A 17,439-nucleotide genomic window follows, 5' to 3' on the forward strand; every position below is an offset into this window, starting at 1 on the left:
GGAATTGTATGGTCTCATCCTCCATGTTGTACAATAAATGGTATTTCCACAACTGTATTTTTTTTAAATATAAAAAGACCTAACATTTCCTGTTTCCTGCAGCTCACATTTCAGCTTTGTTGTGTAGACTGGAACAGAATTAGCAGAGTCATCTCATTAGTATTAGAACGTGAAGTCAGCATAGTCATACCATTATCATTAGAGGCCGGGGTCTTAAGAGATCTAATTAGAGGTCTGGGGCAGCAGTCATCTAATTACCATTAAGGATATTTAATGAAGATGACAACATATAAGGCTCTGTATGCAGCTCCCCTGTCGTTCCACGGTCTCTGGTGGAGAGACTGTACTCCATTACTTCCTGGAGACTGTAATAATCTATACACATTATTCTGACCTTAACGGGAACCTGTCACTAGGTTGTTATTATGCAGTTGCGGTTTAGTATTCCAAACCTGATGTTCCGGCAATAGTTAGTAAAAGTTCTTACAACTTACTGAGAAGAGTCTGGAAGATGAGTCCAGCGGCATCAGGGACACACGCGCAAGGACGTGGACATGTTTGGTAAACTAAACTCCACAGCCGCATAACAATATGTTGGTGATTCCAAAACCTCGTGACAAGTTCCCTATAACTCCTATTCATTGCAGCTACCATAAAGCATACACCCCCTGCTGCACTGTCTATACGTACCAACAATACAGAAAGAAAGTGTGTGCCTCCAATGAGGCTTAAAGGAAAACATTTGTATAACATTGAACACACTATTCCTTTTCTACAGACTGACATCTAATTAAAATGTACCTCCGACTATAAATAACATTTCATAAATCAATAGTACATGAAACGATAAGAAACTTTGCAATATATCTAATTACAGATAAATGCTTCTCCACTCATCAAACTCCTTTCCTCTTCTGCAACCCCCCTCTACCCCCTCCCTGCCTCCTTAGCTTCTCCCTTACTCAGAATTCACTGATAAAATCCAAACAGCAGAGAGGAGATGGATTAGCAGCTTCACTGACAGCTGAGGTTACAGCTGCCCATAGATGTCTGTGGAGATGGAAGGGGAGTAGCAGAGTGAGAAAGATAGAGAAAGAGAGAGAGAGAGACAGAGAAAGGCACAGACACACAAAAGAAGCTGCTGCAGCATCTTTTAAGTGTTTTACTATCTAACCTCAATGCTGGAGTCACAGCTACACTGCTTCTTACTGCTGTATAATGTCTTCCATGCGGTGTGTGTGTGTGTGTGTGTGTGTGTGTGTGTGTGTGTGTGTGTGTGTGTGTGTGCGTGTGCGTGTGTGTTTGTATGTGTTAGGGGAGCAGGATCTCTTCTGTATGCTGTGTATGTGCGATACCATAGCTGCTAATCTCCTGCTATTGTTTCCTCTTCCTCCCCCTCCCCATAGACTTCTATGGGTAGCAGATCTCTCAGTGAAGCTAATAATCCGGATTTCATCAAGGATTATTGAGTGAGTGATCAGTTAAAGGAAGGGTGTCGAGAAAAAAAAATTTTTAGATAAATTTGCTTTTAGTGTTTTATTAAAAAAAAGTTTATTTATTTGTGTTTGTGTTTTACTTTTTTTTTTTTTTAACTTTTTCTTGTCTATGGGGGCTGCCATTTTTTTTTTCATCTCTGTATGTGTCGATTAACGACACATACAGACATGGAATACGGCACATACAGCCCCATAGTGAATGCGAACGGGACCCGTTCCATTCACTATGCTGTACGCCGTCTGTGTCGGAACGGCGCATGCGCCGCTCCCACACAGTCCAAATTGAACGTCTTCGGCCGAGCGATGTCCGGCGCCATTTTCTTGTGGACCGGAAGCCGCGGCCGGACAGTAAGATGACTACTTCCGGTCGCAGCTTCCGGACTTGTGTTCTGATGCAAGCACTTGGAGCGGAGGGAGCAGACGGAGCGGACGGACCGGAGGGAGCGGCGGCGGCAGGAGCAGGTAAGTTATTTCTATGTATGTTCGTGTTTTAGTGTGTGATTATTACTGTATGTAAACCTACTACACTGTGTGTTCGCTCAAAAAATGGCGACACACAGTGTAGGAGGTTTGAACGTTCAATCCCCTCGTTTCTCCCGGCACTAGTCAGGATAAAGGAGGGGGGATTCTGTGAACTCAGTAGAGCGAGTGTGTATTCTCAAATTTTGCAGCATAAAGCAATGTGGTTGCTTTACCACATGCCAATGCTGCAATTTTGGGAATTGCTCCATCTAGTGACCAGCACATGGAAATCTTATAAATTACAATCTAATTTATAATATTTCCTGACTCATGAAAAATTAAAAAACTTAGGAGAATGTTTAATCATTTATACACTAACTGTTTAACTAAAAAAAATAAAAAAAAATTCTAGCGACACATTACCTTTAAAGGGTCCCATTCAATAATTTTTTTATTTTTTATGAAGATTAATCCCATAAACGTCTGTTTAATTTATATTGTTCTGCCCCAGCAAGGTCAAAGAAAGCGGACAGAGATCTGTCTTCAATACCAATCACTGTAACACATGTGCCCTTTTATAAATGTAGGCTTTGTTTGAGATGTTGTTACATTTGTAGCAAGGTACATTTTGGTAGGAAGAAAGAAAAACACAAAAATTCTACTTCTCTTCTGCTCATGTGGAAAACTTGGGCGACATGGGGGCCCATGCATCAAAAACAATGCAAATTTTTGAAAAAAAATTTATGCAATTTGCCAAATTGTATTTCTTTATAAAGAGACTTTCTTATGAGAGTATTGATAAATAATCCTCATTCTCTGCTACCGCTCCCCATCTAGAATACATGGGGGGGGGGTTGATAACTGTATTGTAAAATATAATTGACCTTCAATTCATACTTTATTATTTGCACATTTATTAATCACTAGATTTTAGTGATTTTGGGCATTTTAGTGATTGGCAATTCGAAGCAAATCAGAGCGATTTATATTCGGAAATTTAAAGCCAATCAATACCATAAATAGTTCACTGCTACTAGATTGCAGAATATTCAAAGATCAGATACAAATGGGGTTATTTAGTATTAGAAAAACATATATGTTGTCTTCCAGGAAAGCGCCACCTCTGTCCACAGGTAGTGTGTGGTATTGCAGCTCAGCCCCATTCATTTCAATGTAGCTGAGCTGCAATACCAGACACAACCTATGGACAGAATTGGCGCTGTTTCTGGAAGACAGCAGCCATATTTATTTAATCCTGAACAACCCCTTTATCTTGGGAAAATATTACATTATAAATGGAAACGATACTTTTTTCTAATTTTTTTGTTAATTTTCTCTACAAAAGATATTGATTTTTGTTCTATTTTTTATCTATTATAATATAATATATTTTTTAAAGCTCTTTTGGTCACAGGTTAATAACAAAAATTCACAAGTAAACTGTTAGTTGTGTACTTTTACTAGTCGAAGGTACCCTGTCCCAGTTTACCCCCTCCCTATCCCATCTGCCTAGTTCTGGCAACACCCATGGACAAATTATTACAGAACACAGGCAGCTGGGATTAAAGCTCTGTTTCTATAATAGTCCTGGAAGCTGCGGTGACAATGAGCTCCTGTCTGCTGGTCACCTGTCTCCTGTCTGCTATTGCGGCTACAGGTAAGGAAATTAATTTAAAGAAATAACATGTAATGGTGATTACTGTAATATGATTATTGACCGGGTATGGACTGCATATAAATAGAAGCACACATAGGGCTGCTCACTCATCCTAATGATGTTATCAAGTGTAATGGGAATTACATGTAATATATAGGTGAAATTATAAGGGCAAATGTATCTGCATTAATCATCATAGTGATCCTAAAATACAGTAGGTTTCTTAGACAAACCCACAGGTAACATATGGTAATATCATGACAAACTCAGCCCTGCTACATCTGTCTGTCACTCTCTGCCTTTCTGGCCCTCAATATCCTTATATAAACGTCTAAAGTTCACTGGTCATTTGTCTTTCATCTTTTTTTACAGTCTTAAGTTAAATTTTTATTTTCGTCATCATCATCAACTTAGTAATGATGTCAGCAACGTCCTGTAAGTTATGTCTACCTCTATTTGTTCACCTGCATGTGTTATAAGATACAATTCTAAATTATAAAATATAAATAGACTTGATAATAACAGAATATTGATGACAACACTCACTGGAGTTGATGATGAGGATTATTGTTTTTTTAAGTAAAGTTCTTGTATGTTATGAAACTATGTTTGGAGATAAGGTATTCTAAGGAGGGATATATCACCAGGAGCGTGCAGAGATGGGACAAGTGGCAGCAGCTGTTACACTCGGAAGATCTGTGAAACAACAAGCCTCAGCTACTAAGAAAACCAAAAAGTCACCCGATGAATGATCATTGGAACGTTTAAGGCTTCGGTAGTACATTATCTCCCTATCAACCAGTTGCGGGAGACTTGTGATGATTGCAAGAACTCTGATATAGTGAACAGTTGCGATTCTAGTGAAACTTTTACCCCCCATAGTGTAACATCAAGGTCACAATTTTACTGCGACCATCACATGACCATAAATTGCCGTGGAGCCCTCGCCGTAGTACTTAGCATGGATTTTACCCAGCTAGAAAAAATTTTTTTTATGTGCACACAATGACTGCAGAGACCTACACAAAACCATTGATGTACCTCCCACCCAGTGAACATGCCACTACTACGGGGATGAGAAGTTGGGGTTAGTAAGGGGACTGGCACAATCCCTATTGGAGGGGAACTTCAGCCTCTATCCCAAGAAGTATATACGTTCTTATGTGTTTTATCTCCTAAAATTTGAAAAATCTCTTAAAGAAACCTTCAGGGAAAATTCTGTAAAAAAATTAGCTCCTTGTCTTTCTCTCCCTAGGGCAACAGAAAAGTAGATTGGACATCGGAGCTCTGTGAAAAGAGAACAGAGCTCAGGCCATTAGTAATAGAAATGAGTAAAAACTGCAAAATAACCTCTTCTGCCACCTATTAAAACTTTTTTAATATTGGAGTTACGCCTCAAATTTTTTTTACATTCTCATGTCTTGTCTGGGATGCATTGGAGAAAACAGGGTGTTGGAGACCACTGGGCATTTTGCCCTCACTCTAATCCATCCCTGTTGACAAACTTTTTCAAATGGTCTACAGATTCAGCTGAGCCCAGTGGCTAATAGGAATGACCCATAGAGGCAAAGATAGACAGCAGAGAGTCCCAATGCAAGAACAGTATATGAGTCCCTTTCCCTCCAACAGACAATTCACCCAATGGCGGTCTGGCAAATCCCTCAACTGGGCAATTGTGAGGCACAGGAACCATTGGCACCTCTTGCCTTCTTCCATAGGGGTTCCACATTTGATATATCTCCCCCTGGTGTCCACCACCACAGCATTCAGTATTGAATAACTCAAACCATTTCAGCAGCAAGTCCCCCAGCCCCCTAGTTCTTCTGTGAACAACCATCCCTATCGGAGCTATATTGGCTGCATTGTCAACTGGCTTGACCAGAACCAGGTTGAACCAAGAAAAGACATACTGTAATAGAATTTGTTGGATAATTTACAGTTTATTTGTAACGAATTTTGTCATTTTTTGACATTTTTCTTTTTATGTTTCTATTTTATGTTATTTTATTTCTTGTTTGTTTTAGCTGCACGTGATTGCTGTAATTATATACACAAAAACAGAGGAATAAGACATGGCTCTATATGGAGAGTGTTGTTGGTTGATAGTAGGGATAGCAGGGAGATGACAAGGGACCACTGCCAGCAGAATGTTGGGACATGGCCAGACATATCAGATTTTATAGTGAAGAGAGTACCACACCCAGTGCAATTCTGTTTGACATATCATTTATATTTATATACACAGAAAGAATACATCTCAGCCATGCATAGAAAATAATTAACCCCCCCCCCCCCCCGCATTTCCTACCACTGCAACCCAACTATATAATAGATATGAAATATAAGATGACTACATAGAACAAACAAAGGTATAATAAAAAATCATACGTAGCCAGACATTGTCTAGTGGCCAATTGATGTTGACAGGTGCAGTGTCCTATGGAAAAGGTTAAAAAGGATTGTATGATGGTCTTGTCCAGTGGTCGGGTCATGTTGGGGGTGTTGTGCTCTCTGTAAAGAGTCTAATAGAATTGCATTATGATAATGTCCAGTGGTTGGTCATGTTGGGGGTTGTAGTGTTCTATGTATAGCGTATACTAGAAATGTATTATGATCATGTCCGGTGGTCAGGTCATGTTGGGGCTTGTAGTGTTCTATGTATATAGTTTAATAGAATTATATTATGATCATATACAGTAGTCGGTCATGTTGGGGCTTGTAGTGTTCTATGTATAGGGTATAATATAAGTGTGTAGTGTTCTATGTATAGAGTATAATACAATTGTATTGTCATGTCAGTGGTTGGGTCATGTTGGGGGTTGTAGTGTTCTATGTATAGAGTATAATAGAATTGTGTCCTTTCATTTGATGATACCGAGCTCTGGTGAAGCCATTGCTTGTTTTCCGAGCAGTTACCGCCCTTCTTGTTGTGATCGTTCTTGTGATGTGGAATGCGTCTTTTGCCCTTTCAATAAGTACAGGAGTTCATGTCCTTTTGGTTTATTAATACTCGTCCCATTACTGTGACTTCTACATTCTAGATTCCTCGGTTCTGCGCCAGAGACGTGCTTTGAGAGTAAGGAATTCTTCTATAGTGCAGCCAGAAACCCCTGCATATTTATTCTAAGAAGCTTAAACTATGGATATATTAATTGGAAATGATCAACCATAAAATCCTTTGGCTATAGTAGACTGTCATCTTCCACAAAAAGGGCATTTCTTCAACCCATAACCAGGATAAGGGAAAACCTAATAATGTCATGTATGCAGAGGAAGTCTGAAGCTATGCGGCAAAGCAAAACACACAACATCTTGATTCCTCCTTTCTCTCATGTAGACAACCCCTTTCCATTGCCCTATTAGGGCATATAGACATCATAGAGTGGGGTCCCCCAATCGTATCACCTCCCTTTAAGCCAAAGCAAAGAGCCGTTAACAAATACAGTAGCTGCTTTCGTTCTTCTTAAATTGTGGGTCACTCATTTGAATGGAGGGCATGTAATACCACTTTACCCCTGCAGTGGCCGCCACTTCCCTAAATTATAAAAGCTATTTGCCAGGAGTTGAGACCTAACTGAAGTAGGGATTATAGGGATGGAGGATAGTCTTTCATAAGGAACTCATCTGAGAATGGATTCTCATTTTCCTCGGAGTGCTACCTTAACAAAAAACTGAGATATCGTCAAAGAAAAGGAAGCTTAAAGAAAAGTCTCTAATCCAGGTATCACAATGACCTAATGGTCAACATCCCTCATCCACAAGACATAAAATTAGAATAGCACAAATCAGTTGCCTTCAAGAAAATGGTTTGGTGTACCTTCTCGAGCCCAAACTAAATAAGATGTCTGGTTTAAGACAAGAATATGGACAGTAAAAAATACGACTTTAAAAAAAACCTCAATACATTGGAAGACTTCTAAAACTACAATCTCAAAGCCAAGAGGGAGTTCCTCTGTCCTGAATAGGAATTAGGGTGCAGTGTGTACCTTGGCTGGGTCTAGACATCATCTGGGGAAGATGAATCGCTGCGTTCTGTTTACGGGTTAAGGAAAGGACATTACTGATAATGACTTAAACAACTGTCAACATAGCATGTCCATGTGTGCTAGAAAGGCAGAACATACAGATTCTATAGGGCCAGTGGAAATCGCACCCCCGACACAGGTTACCTCACTCTATTTATCCATTAGAAAAATTAGCAGACAAGGTAGACCAAACTGGCCATTGCCATATTGCCCCTGTCTGAAAATATGATTCAGGACGGAGGGAATCGGTGTGTTTTGCTACAGGTTGACCTCGTCTATATGTGTGCCTCTAGCTATTGTTTCAACTGTTCTTCTCCATATTACATTTGAGCATCTAGCTACATCTTTAAAGGGGTTGTCAAGTTTAGAAAAACAATTTTTATAACCCTATTAGGGAATTCTGAGTTAATAGAGGGGGGTCCTCTGTTTAGGATTTTCATCTTTTGGCCAAAGTGGAGATCGGATACATAGAACGTCTCTCTCTCTCTCTCTCTCTCTCTCTCTCTCTCTCTCTCTGTCTCTCTCTCTCTCTCGAGGACCTGTCCTATATTACACAGACAACACATTGATATCAATGGACACTGTGTAATGCTTGATTTCACCTGTGGTGGCGCTGCAGAGAAACAGAACACTTAGTCAGGTTTCCCCACAGATTACAGCTGATCGCTGGGGATCCTATCAAGGGGACACTTTGTGATCTACTTATTGTAAAGGACTCCTCTAATAAGTAGGGATTGTGCAAAGTGGACAACACTTTATTGTAGTTTGATGAAGCTACCTAAAATCTGTACTCCTATATTAGGGAACAGCTAGTGTAACAATTCCTTTATAAACTTCTGATATTGTAATTACTTTATTCATGAGAAGGAACAAGCCAATGTTAGACCAAGGGGGATCACAAGGAACTCAAATTCAGTGCAACTCTCTTGTCAGTGCTGTCCATCAAGTCAGCAGTCTGTTCATGGTCTTAGGGGAAACTTCAGAGTCTTATGTCCCACTACCTTTCTTGCTCTATTATTGGATCTCTAACAGACATGAGCGAATTTTCCAAAATATATTTCGGGTCCAATTTGTGCAAATCGGCCTTTCCGATTCGGTCCATATAAAAGTGCCATTGAAAGTGCCTCATTGATATCTTCTTGTTAGGAAACTTCCGTCCCTTTAAGATTACCATGACTACTAGTCTAGCTTCTGGGCGGTTCTGGTTTTAGTTGTTGAGCCTATCCCACTTCTCTGTCTTTCTTCCTATCTGATTGAAGGGTGGAGTATTTAAAGGCATGGTGTTGCCCTAAAAACATGTTTTTTTTTTTAAAAATTAAACATTTAGTGTGTGGGTGATTAAACATTGTTCAAATTTTTTTATTTTTTTTGGCACGAGCCATGTAATATTATAAATTATTTCTAATTTATAATACTACCCATTTTTGGCCACTAGATGGGGCTGTTCCCAAAATTGCAGCATTGCAACATTGGGTTAAAAGCCCTCGCTCTAGTGAGCTCTCAGCATCCCCCCCTCCTTTATCCTGGCTAGTGCCGGGATAAACGAGGGGTTTGAAAGGTTTAACCTGCTACACTGCGTGTCGCCATTTTTTGAGGTAACCCACAGTGTAGTAGGTTTACATACAGTAGTAAACACACACAAACACTAACATACATTGAAATCTCTTACCTGCTCCTGCCGCCGCGGCTCCCTCTGGCCCGTCCGCTCCGTTTGCTGCCGCTGTTCCATGTGCACGAGTCCGGAAGCCGCGACCGGAAGTAGTAATATTACTGTCCGGCCGCGACTTCCGGTCCACAGGAAAATGGCGCCGGACGGCGCCAATTTCGAATAGGACTGTGTGGGAGCGGCGCATGCGCAGTTCCCACACAGACGCCGTACACGGACGTGAATGGGACGGGAGCCGTTCACAGTCCCTATGGGACTGTGGCTGCCGTGTTCCATGTCTGTGTGTGTCGTTAATCGGCACACACAGAAATGGAACAAAAAATGGCAGCCCCCATAGGGAAGAAAAAGTGTAAAAATAAGAAAAAGTAAAACACAAACACACAAATGAATAAAAACGTTTTTATTAAAGCACTAACATCTTTAACATATAAAAAAAATTATTTGCCATGACACTGTTCCTTTAAGTTTGGTTTGGTTCTGTCTTCTTTGCTTGTGATTCTCCTTGATTGCACGTGTTTGATCAAGCTTCTGACTATACCCTGTACCTTTGACTATTTGGACTTTTTGGAACTGGACCTCCGCTTGTCTCTGGATTACCCTTTGGTACTGATTTGGACTTTCTGCTCCCGGCTGGTTTTGACCTCTGCAATCCCTGATATCCACCAGCTTTGTGATTTTGACTTTCTGCTTACCCATATCTGCTCTGGTATTACCTGCATTGCACCTCTTATCCAACACTGAACTCTGTTAAAACAACCTGGGTTCTATGCCGCAAAATCCAACCTGCCTTGCGGTGGGCTCTGGCGAAAACCATAGAGTAGCCTTAGGCTCTGTTTATCAGAGTTGTGATGGATTTTGGGTTGCAGATTTATTTGCATGCTCATTCCTTACAGTCCCCAGCAGCCTTTGGGGAATTTCTCACCTAGCAATTCCATAAACATCCACCCTGAGAATTGCTCAACTGGTGATTCCATAACATAATCACAAGGCAAGAAAACAGATCCAACCAAGATTTAAATACTCCACCCTTCAATCTGATAGGAAGAAAGACAGAGAAGTGGAATAGGCTCAACAACTAAAACCAGAACCGCCCAGAATCTAGACTAGTGGTCATGGTAATCTTAAAGGGACGGACGTTTCCTAACACTTCTAGGACTGTATAGAATCCCTTTACAACTCTTTAATGCCAATCCAGCATTAATAATGTCATCCTCCTACACCCCTCATGATTGGCTGTGCTAAAGGGAGAGATAACCACAGTGCATTTTGGGAAGGCTGCCTGCAAGGCATTATGGGTAAGCCCACCCAAGGTCATGTGATCCCTTATCTAATCTTTAAAATAGCATCCGGTGCTGCAAACCCAAAAAGCAATGTTCTGCTGGCAAACTTTGGGTCCTGGCATTCATGTGAATGTGACAAGTACCACCAACCCAAACATCGCTGCAGACAAGTACCCCCTTCATGGCAGTGGTATTCCTTAATGGAAGTGCCCTATCTCAGCAGGACCCTACCCCAGATGACAGCTATGGCCATGGGTAAATGTAGTATGTGCTAGAATTGAGGAGAAAAGGATGATATATTTGGCCTCAATAATGATCAGCACATGAGAAGTTTCACCTGTTTATGAATAATCCTAGGAACCGCTATGTTGTGCCCAGTGCAATTTATGAAGAGAATTGGGGGTTTTGGAATTCTGATTCATGTATGTTAACCCATAGAGCCAGTGTGGGACCCTAGACCGTCTAGAACCTCTCCACCAGTCTCCATTCTGGGTAACTTCTGCAACCTTGAAAATACTTTGCTTTATTACTTCCATACTGACATTGAGTGACATCATGGCGTATCCTGAATTGCATCCAGTATGCAGAGCATTCACAGTTCTGCTGTTAGCTCTCAGGTTGCAGGACATCACATCTCTCTGGAGCCCTTTGCTGAGCCACAGTCTACTTTGTGGGATATGTAGTGCTTATACAGTATGGCATCGTAGAGTAGAAAATAATATATCCCACAATGCACCACACCAGAGCCCAGTGCATGGCAAGAGTTCAGTTGTTAGGAATGCGTCTGTCAACACATTGTTGATAAATTCCAAGTGGCTTTCAACAGGATTTTGGGTGCAGCTTCAGAGCTAACTAGAGTATAAGACATGTAGTAACTCAAAAATCAGTGCAAGATATAAGTAATTATTTCATTTGTTAAATAACTAAGCATTACAATGCGATTAAGTCTGCAAAAATGAAGTGGAACTAACCTCCTAGAAGTAAACACCAGAGACCTATGAAAGACATCAAAGGGTTTGTCTGAAATTAGAAAAAGTGTCTGCTCCAAAAACAGCGCCTCTTATGTCCATGGTATTTCAACTCAGTCCCATTCACTTAAGTACAAACTGCAATACCAAACTCAGCCATGTACATGGGTGGCACAGTTTCTAGATACCCTTTATCTAATCTCAGACAACCCCTTTAGTAATTAACTACTGTACTATATTGAGCCCAAACATAGACAATCTATTCACTGCAAGCCAAATTGTACATATTTTCCCATCCCTTGGTTGAACTTGATGGACATGTGTCTTTTTCAACCGTACTAACTACGTAACTATGTAATATATATATATCCTCAGTGTAATGTAATGTCTCTATGGGCAAACATGGTAAGCTGCTTTATATGTAGCCACGGTTTATCCAGTAAACACATGTAATACAAAAAAGGCAAGTTTACAGTAAACCTAACAGAAAAATGTACACATTAATGATGTATTATTATTGTTATTATTAATTTTAAAGCGGCATCAATTCCAGAGCGCTGTACATATGAAACAGGGTATATGCTTCACTGTTTGAGGTTAAAGCGTCCAACCACTTGTGAACAACATTTTATACCTTATATGTAGATATATACTGTATAAAACATTGAGTGACATTAAACTTATACTGATCCTGGGTTACATCCTGTATTATACCCCAGAGCTGCACTCACTATTCTGCTGGTGGAGTCACTGTGTACATACATTACATTACTTATCCTGTACTGATCCTGAGTTATATCCTGTATTATACCCCAGAGCTGCACTCACTATTCTGCTGCTGGAGTCACTGTGTACATACATTACATTACTTATCCTGTACTGATCCTGAGTTATATCCTGTATTATACTCCAGAGCTGCACTCACTATTCTTCTGGAGGAATCACTGTGTACATACATTACTGATCCTGTACTGATCCTGGGTTACATCCTGTATTATACCCCAGAGCTGCACTCACTATTCTGCTGCTGGAGTCACTGTGTACATACATTACATTACTTATCCTGTACTGATCCTGAGTTATATCCTGTATTATACTCCAGAGCTGCACTCACTATTCTGCTGGTGGAGTCACTGTGTACATACATTACATTGCTTATCCTGTACTGATCCTGAGATACATCTTGTAATATACTCCAGAGCTGCACTCACTATTCTTCTGGAGGAATCACTGTGTACATACATTACTGATCCTGTACTGATCCTGAGTTACATCCTGTATCTCTTTATTTTATATAAATTTACAAAACATAAACTGAAAAACAAATACATAACTAATTCCATATAACCAAAAAGTCACAACCCAATTCTTATAAACAAATTTTCTTATATACATCTCTGTATATGAGAAGAGAAAACTATACCAGACCCGGCCACATACACCCCACTCTTATATACTTACATCTACACTTCATCCGAAGCTAAACAATAACTAGAATATATACAAACATCATATAAACGTAATCCAAAGTACTAACAGAAAATCCCCCGACCCGCGTCAACCAAGGGCCTAAAGAAACAACATAATAATGATAATAATAATAATCAAACAACATAATAATAACAAATAAAATAATAATAATAATAATAATAATAATAACAAAAACAATCCAAAATATAATAATACTAATCCCAATTTTTAATTTTTTTTTTATCATTTTTTTTTTTTAAATTATTTTTTTTTTTTTATTTTTTTTTAATCACACTATACACATCCTGACTTTCCTTAACCTTACCCTTCTTACCTAAACTCCACCACCCCAGCCAGCATCTCGCCTCATGTCCTCTCACGTCCGCATAGTCCAGATGCTGGCCCCCACCACCACACCCAACACCCCAGCCCAGCCCCCCGCCCCATGTCCTCCCATGTCCGCATAGTCCGGGGCTGGGTCAGGCAAACCCCCCCCCCCCCCCCCACCCGACCCCCTCCCAACCTATCTATTAACCCACTTAAGTCTATCCCTATTCTAACAACATTTCTACAATATAATACAATACACATCACCAACTTGTCCAAATACCAAACCATATACAAAATACACCGTACCCGAAAGCACCAAGTTCGGTCGCTTGTAAACCTTTTTCCTGCCATTTCAATCCTAAACAAAACAAAAATCTTCCTGTGCTTACCTAGCCCATCACCAGATAGAGAGTAGGGAAAGCCCCCCCCCAGCACCCCCCCAGAGGCCAAGGTACCACGTCCACCGCTGCACCCTCCCTATCGCTTGCCCTATCTCCTTACCCTATTACTAGCCCTTTCTTGACCCTATTGAAAGCTGACCCTATGCTGACCCTCACCTTTCCCTTATTCCGAGCCCTATCGCTATATTTTTTTTGGTGCCTCAGCGGAACGCAGACCCCCACCTCCAGTTGAGCACCGGTGACGACCCCCCCCTCCCTCATGAAGGCAGACACATTAAGGCACCCAAAAGGAAAAGCCCCTCCAAAGACGAGAGGCTTTGGATGCTCCCAATCTGCCAACCTCCAAAGAATGCACCTTCATCAGGTCACCCATGATATTGCTAACAACCTCATCCACTAGGAGGATTTTCTTCTGGGTAGAAACTAGACATCGTGCATTCCACATAAAGTGCCTGACCACTATACTGACTAGAAACAAGGTGCAATGGTCCCTACCACCGAGGTCTCCGAACACTCCATAGGCCCACCCAGCATAGGAGAGGCTGGTTAGGCCTGGCCAACCAATGGAGGCTCCCACCCTTTTGTATACCTCTGTATTGAAAGGGCAATGAAGCAGGAAATGCTCCATGCTTTCCAGCACTCCGCCGCACTCCTCCCGGGGGCAATCCCGATCATCAGAGCTTCTGCACTTTAGATTGCCCCTCACATACAGTCTCCCATGGAAGCAACGCCAAGCCAGATCCCAAAACTTCTGGGGAATCCTCGCTGAATTTAAAAGTTTTAATCCCACCCCGAGGTCACTACTTGGGCAGTCTTTGAGCGCCAGGGGCTTCTGGAAGTGGGTCATCAGGACCCTCCTGTCAAGAAATTTTCTCGACATGGTCCTGATCTCCCACACCTCCAGACCCCACCGGCGAACAATCTTCAGCGCCAGGGTGGCATAAGCCGGGAGATGTCCGTGAGGTGTACGCAGGTCTTTCACTTGCCCTCCTCTCTCCCATTCCTGGAAGAAAGGCCGAAACCACCCCCTGCAGGAGGATATCCACCAAGGAGCCCTCTCTTGCCAGAGGTTTGCCAGGTTGATCTTAACAAAGGTGTTCACTAGGAACACCACCGGGTTAACCATACCTAACCCGCCTAGTGTCCTTGGTAGGTAAGTAACCTCCCTCTTGATTAGGTTGAGCCTGTTCCCCCATAACAGCTGGAAGAACAGGCTATAGACCCGAGTCCAGAGAGGTTCTGGCAAGATGCACACACTGCCCAGGTAAAGCAACATGGGCACCAGGTAGGCCTTGGCCAAGTGAACCCTTTCCCTCAGGGTTAAGGACCAACCCTTCCATTGGTCAACCTTCTGGGCAACTAGATTCAGCCTATCCTCCCAGTTCTTCTTGGGGTAATCACCCGGGCCAAATTCGACTCCTAAGATCTTAGCAGACCCCTGAGGCTCTGGAAGGGTGTCCGGGAGATCAAAACCAGGATCTCCTCCTCCCAGCCAGAGACTTTTGCACTTATCCCGGTTGATCTTGGACCCAGATGCCAATGAGTAACGCTCCACTTCAGACATCACCCACTCTGCCTCCCCTCTCGAGGAGACAAAAATGGAGACGTCGTCTGCGTACGCAACCACCCTCTGAGTGGCCTCCGGCCCCTCCAGGCCGGCCCCGACTCCCGCCAATGGCCCACGATCGATCCTTTTAAGAAAAGGATCAATTGCGAACGCATATAGCAAAGGGCTCAAGGGACAACCCTGGCGGACACCAGACCCAACCTCAAAGGGGGTTCCAACCCAACCGTTCACCAGCGCAAAAGTCTCAGCCCCAGTGTATAAGGTCTGTAGCCAATTGACAAACCCCCCCGGTAGGCCGTACCTCAGAAGGACCGACCAGAGGTACTCGTGGTCCACCCGGTCAAAAGCCTTGGCCTGGTCCAAGGACAGGATGTACCCCTCCCACCGACCAGAATTTCCCTGCTCCACTGCCTCTCTGACACTGAGGACAGCACTAAATGTGCTGCGGCCTGGAACAGAGCAATGCTGGACCGGCGAAAGGAGCCGGGATGCAAACTTCACCAGCCGATTAAACAGCACCTTTGCGAGAACCTTTCTGTCCGTATTGAGCAGCGCTATGGGACGCCAATTCTCAATACGGGTCGAGTCTTTACCCTTCGATAAAACGATCAAGGCCGACCTCCTCATTGACATTGGCAAAGTACCCGAGGAAAGGCACTCATTAAACACCTCAGTCAAGAGGGGAACTAGGGTTCCTTTAAAAGTCTTATAAAACTCGGATGTTAAGCCATCCGGCCCTGGCGATTTTTTGAGGGCAAGCCCATCAATCGCCAATCCAACTTCCTCTTCCTTGATCGAGTCTATCAAAACACCGAGAGAGGGGTCTACCCCTGGCTCAGGGATGGTTTCAGCCAGGAAAGCCGACATCTCGTCTCGGTTTGGATCTTGCTTCCCCAAGAGGTGCGAGTAGAAGGATCTGACGACCTCCAAGATCCCTGATTTGGATCTCTTCAGAGATCCTGTACTATCAATCAGTCCTGTCACAACCTTACGACTCACTGACATCTTACAGTTCCTGTAGGGGTCGGGCGAACGGTACTTCCCGAAATCCCTCTCAAGAACTAAAGATGTGTGCCTATCATACTGACACCTCCTGAGCAAAGCTTTCACCACGGAGATCTCCTCCCCACTACCCCCGGTTGAGACCAGATGTTCGAGTTTCCCCCTCAGTTCCTGATATAGGCGGTACCTACTCATGGACCTGAGGCTCGAGAGCCTGCGGAAAAATCCTGCCACCCGGACTTTAAACAACTCCCACCACTCAGACTTAGTACCACTGAGATCCAACAAAGGTACCTGGCTCTGAAGAAAATCCTCAAAGGCCTGTCTTATCTCCGCTTCTTCCAAGAGAGTAGAATTCAGCCTCCATATACCTCTTCCCATCTGGAGGGACTCTGCAATGTTCAAAGAGAAAATAATCATACAGTGATCGGAGAACTCCACCTCAACAACGGACACTGGTGAAGAGATGGCTTCCTCCTTCAAGAAAAACCTGTCTATCCTAGACCTACAACTACCTCTACGATAGGTGAAGCCCGAGTGGCCTGGGGTATGCCTGATGTGGATATCCACCAGGCGAGCATCGCTAACTATATTTTTTAATGCTACACTATCATAGGTCAATTTTTTATCTCCGGAACCTCCTCTATCTCGGGGCCTCACGACAGTATTGAAGTCCCCTCCAAAGATAACTTGTCGACCTGAAAAAAGGAAAGGCTTAATCCTCATGAAGAGACTTTTACGGTCCCATTTGCTCTGGGGTCCGTATATATTGATTAGTCTTAATTCCTGTCCCCTCATGAGGACATCTAAGATCAAGCACCTCCCCATTTCTAACTCAATCATCCGTCGGCATGTTACCGGTGCGGTGAAAAGGACCGCCACTCCGCTATAGGGCTCAGCCGCAAGAGACCAGTAGGAGGGCCCGCGTCGCCACTCCCTCCTAGATTTAACGACGTCTGCCAAAAGTGACAGCCTGGTCTCCTGCAAAAACAAAATGTCGGCTTCAACTCGGCCAAGAAAATCAAAGGCTGCAAATCTCGCCCTATCTGACTTAATGCTGGCAACGTTAATTGATGCCAGCGTCAACGGAGTGGGTGCCGCCATCATGGATGTTT

General features: G+C 42.7%; 1 protein-coding gene across 1 annotated transcript in view; it reads left to right on the forward strand.

Annotated features, from left to right (window-relative positions):
* The first annotated feature begins 3,514 nt into the window (after positions 1-3,514).
* The window catches only part of LOC142661633 (phospholipase A2 inhibitor NAI-like), a 30,824-nt gene continuing 16,899 nt past the window's right edge, over positions 3,515-17,439 (forward strand). Inside the window, exon 1 of the mRNA XM_075839054.1 lies at positions 3,515-3,615. Within this exon, the coding sequence (XP_075695169.1) occupies positions 3,564-3,615 (52 nt within the window). The 5' untranslated portion in view covers positions 3,515-3,563. The remainder of the gene's footprint in view (positions 3,616-17,439) is intronic.

Source organism: Rhinoderma darwinii, chromosome 10 (genome assembly GCF_050947455.1).
Source record: "Rhinoderma darwinii isolate aRhiDar2 chromosome 10, aRhiDar2.hap1, whole genome shotgun sequence".
Taxonomy (NCBI): domain Eukaryota; kingdom Metazoa; phylum Chordata; class Amphibia; order Anura; family Rhinodermatidae; genus Rhinoderma; species Rhinoderma darwinii.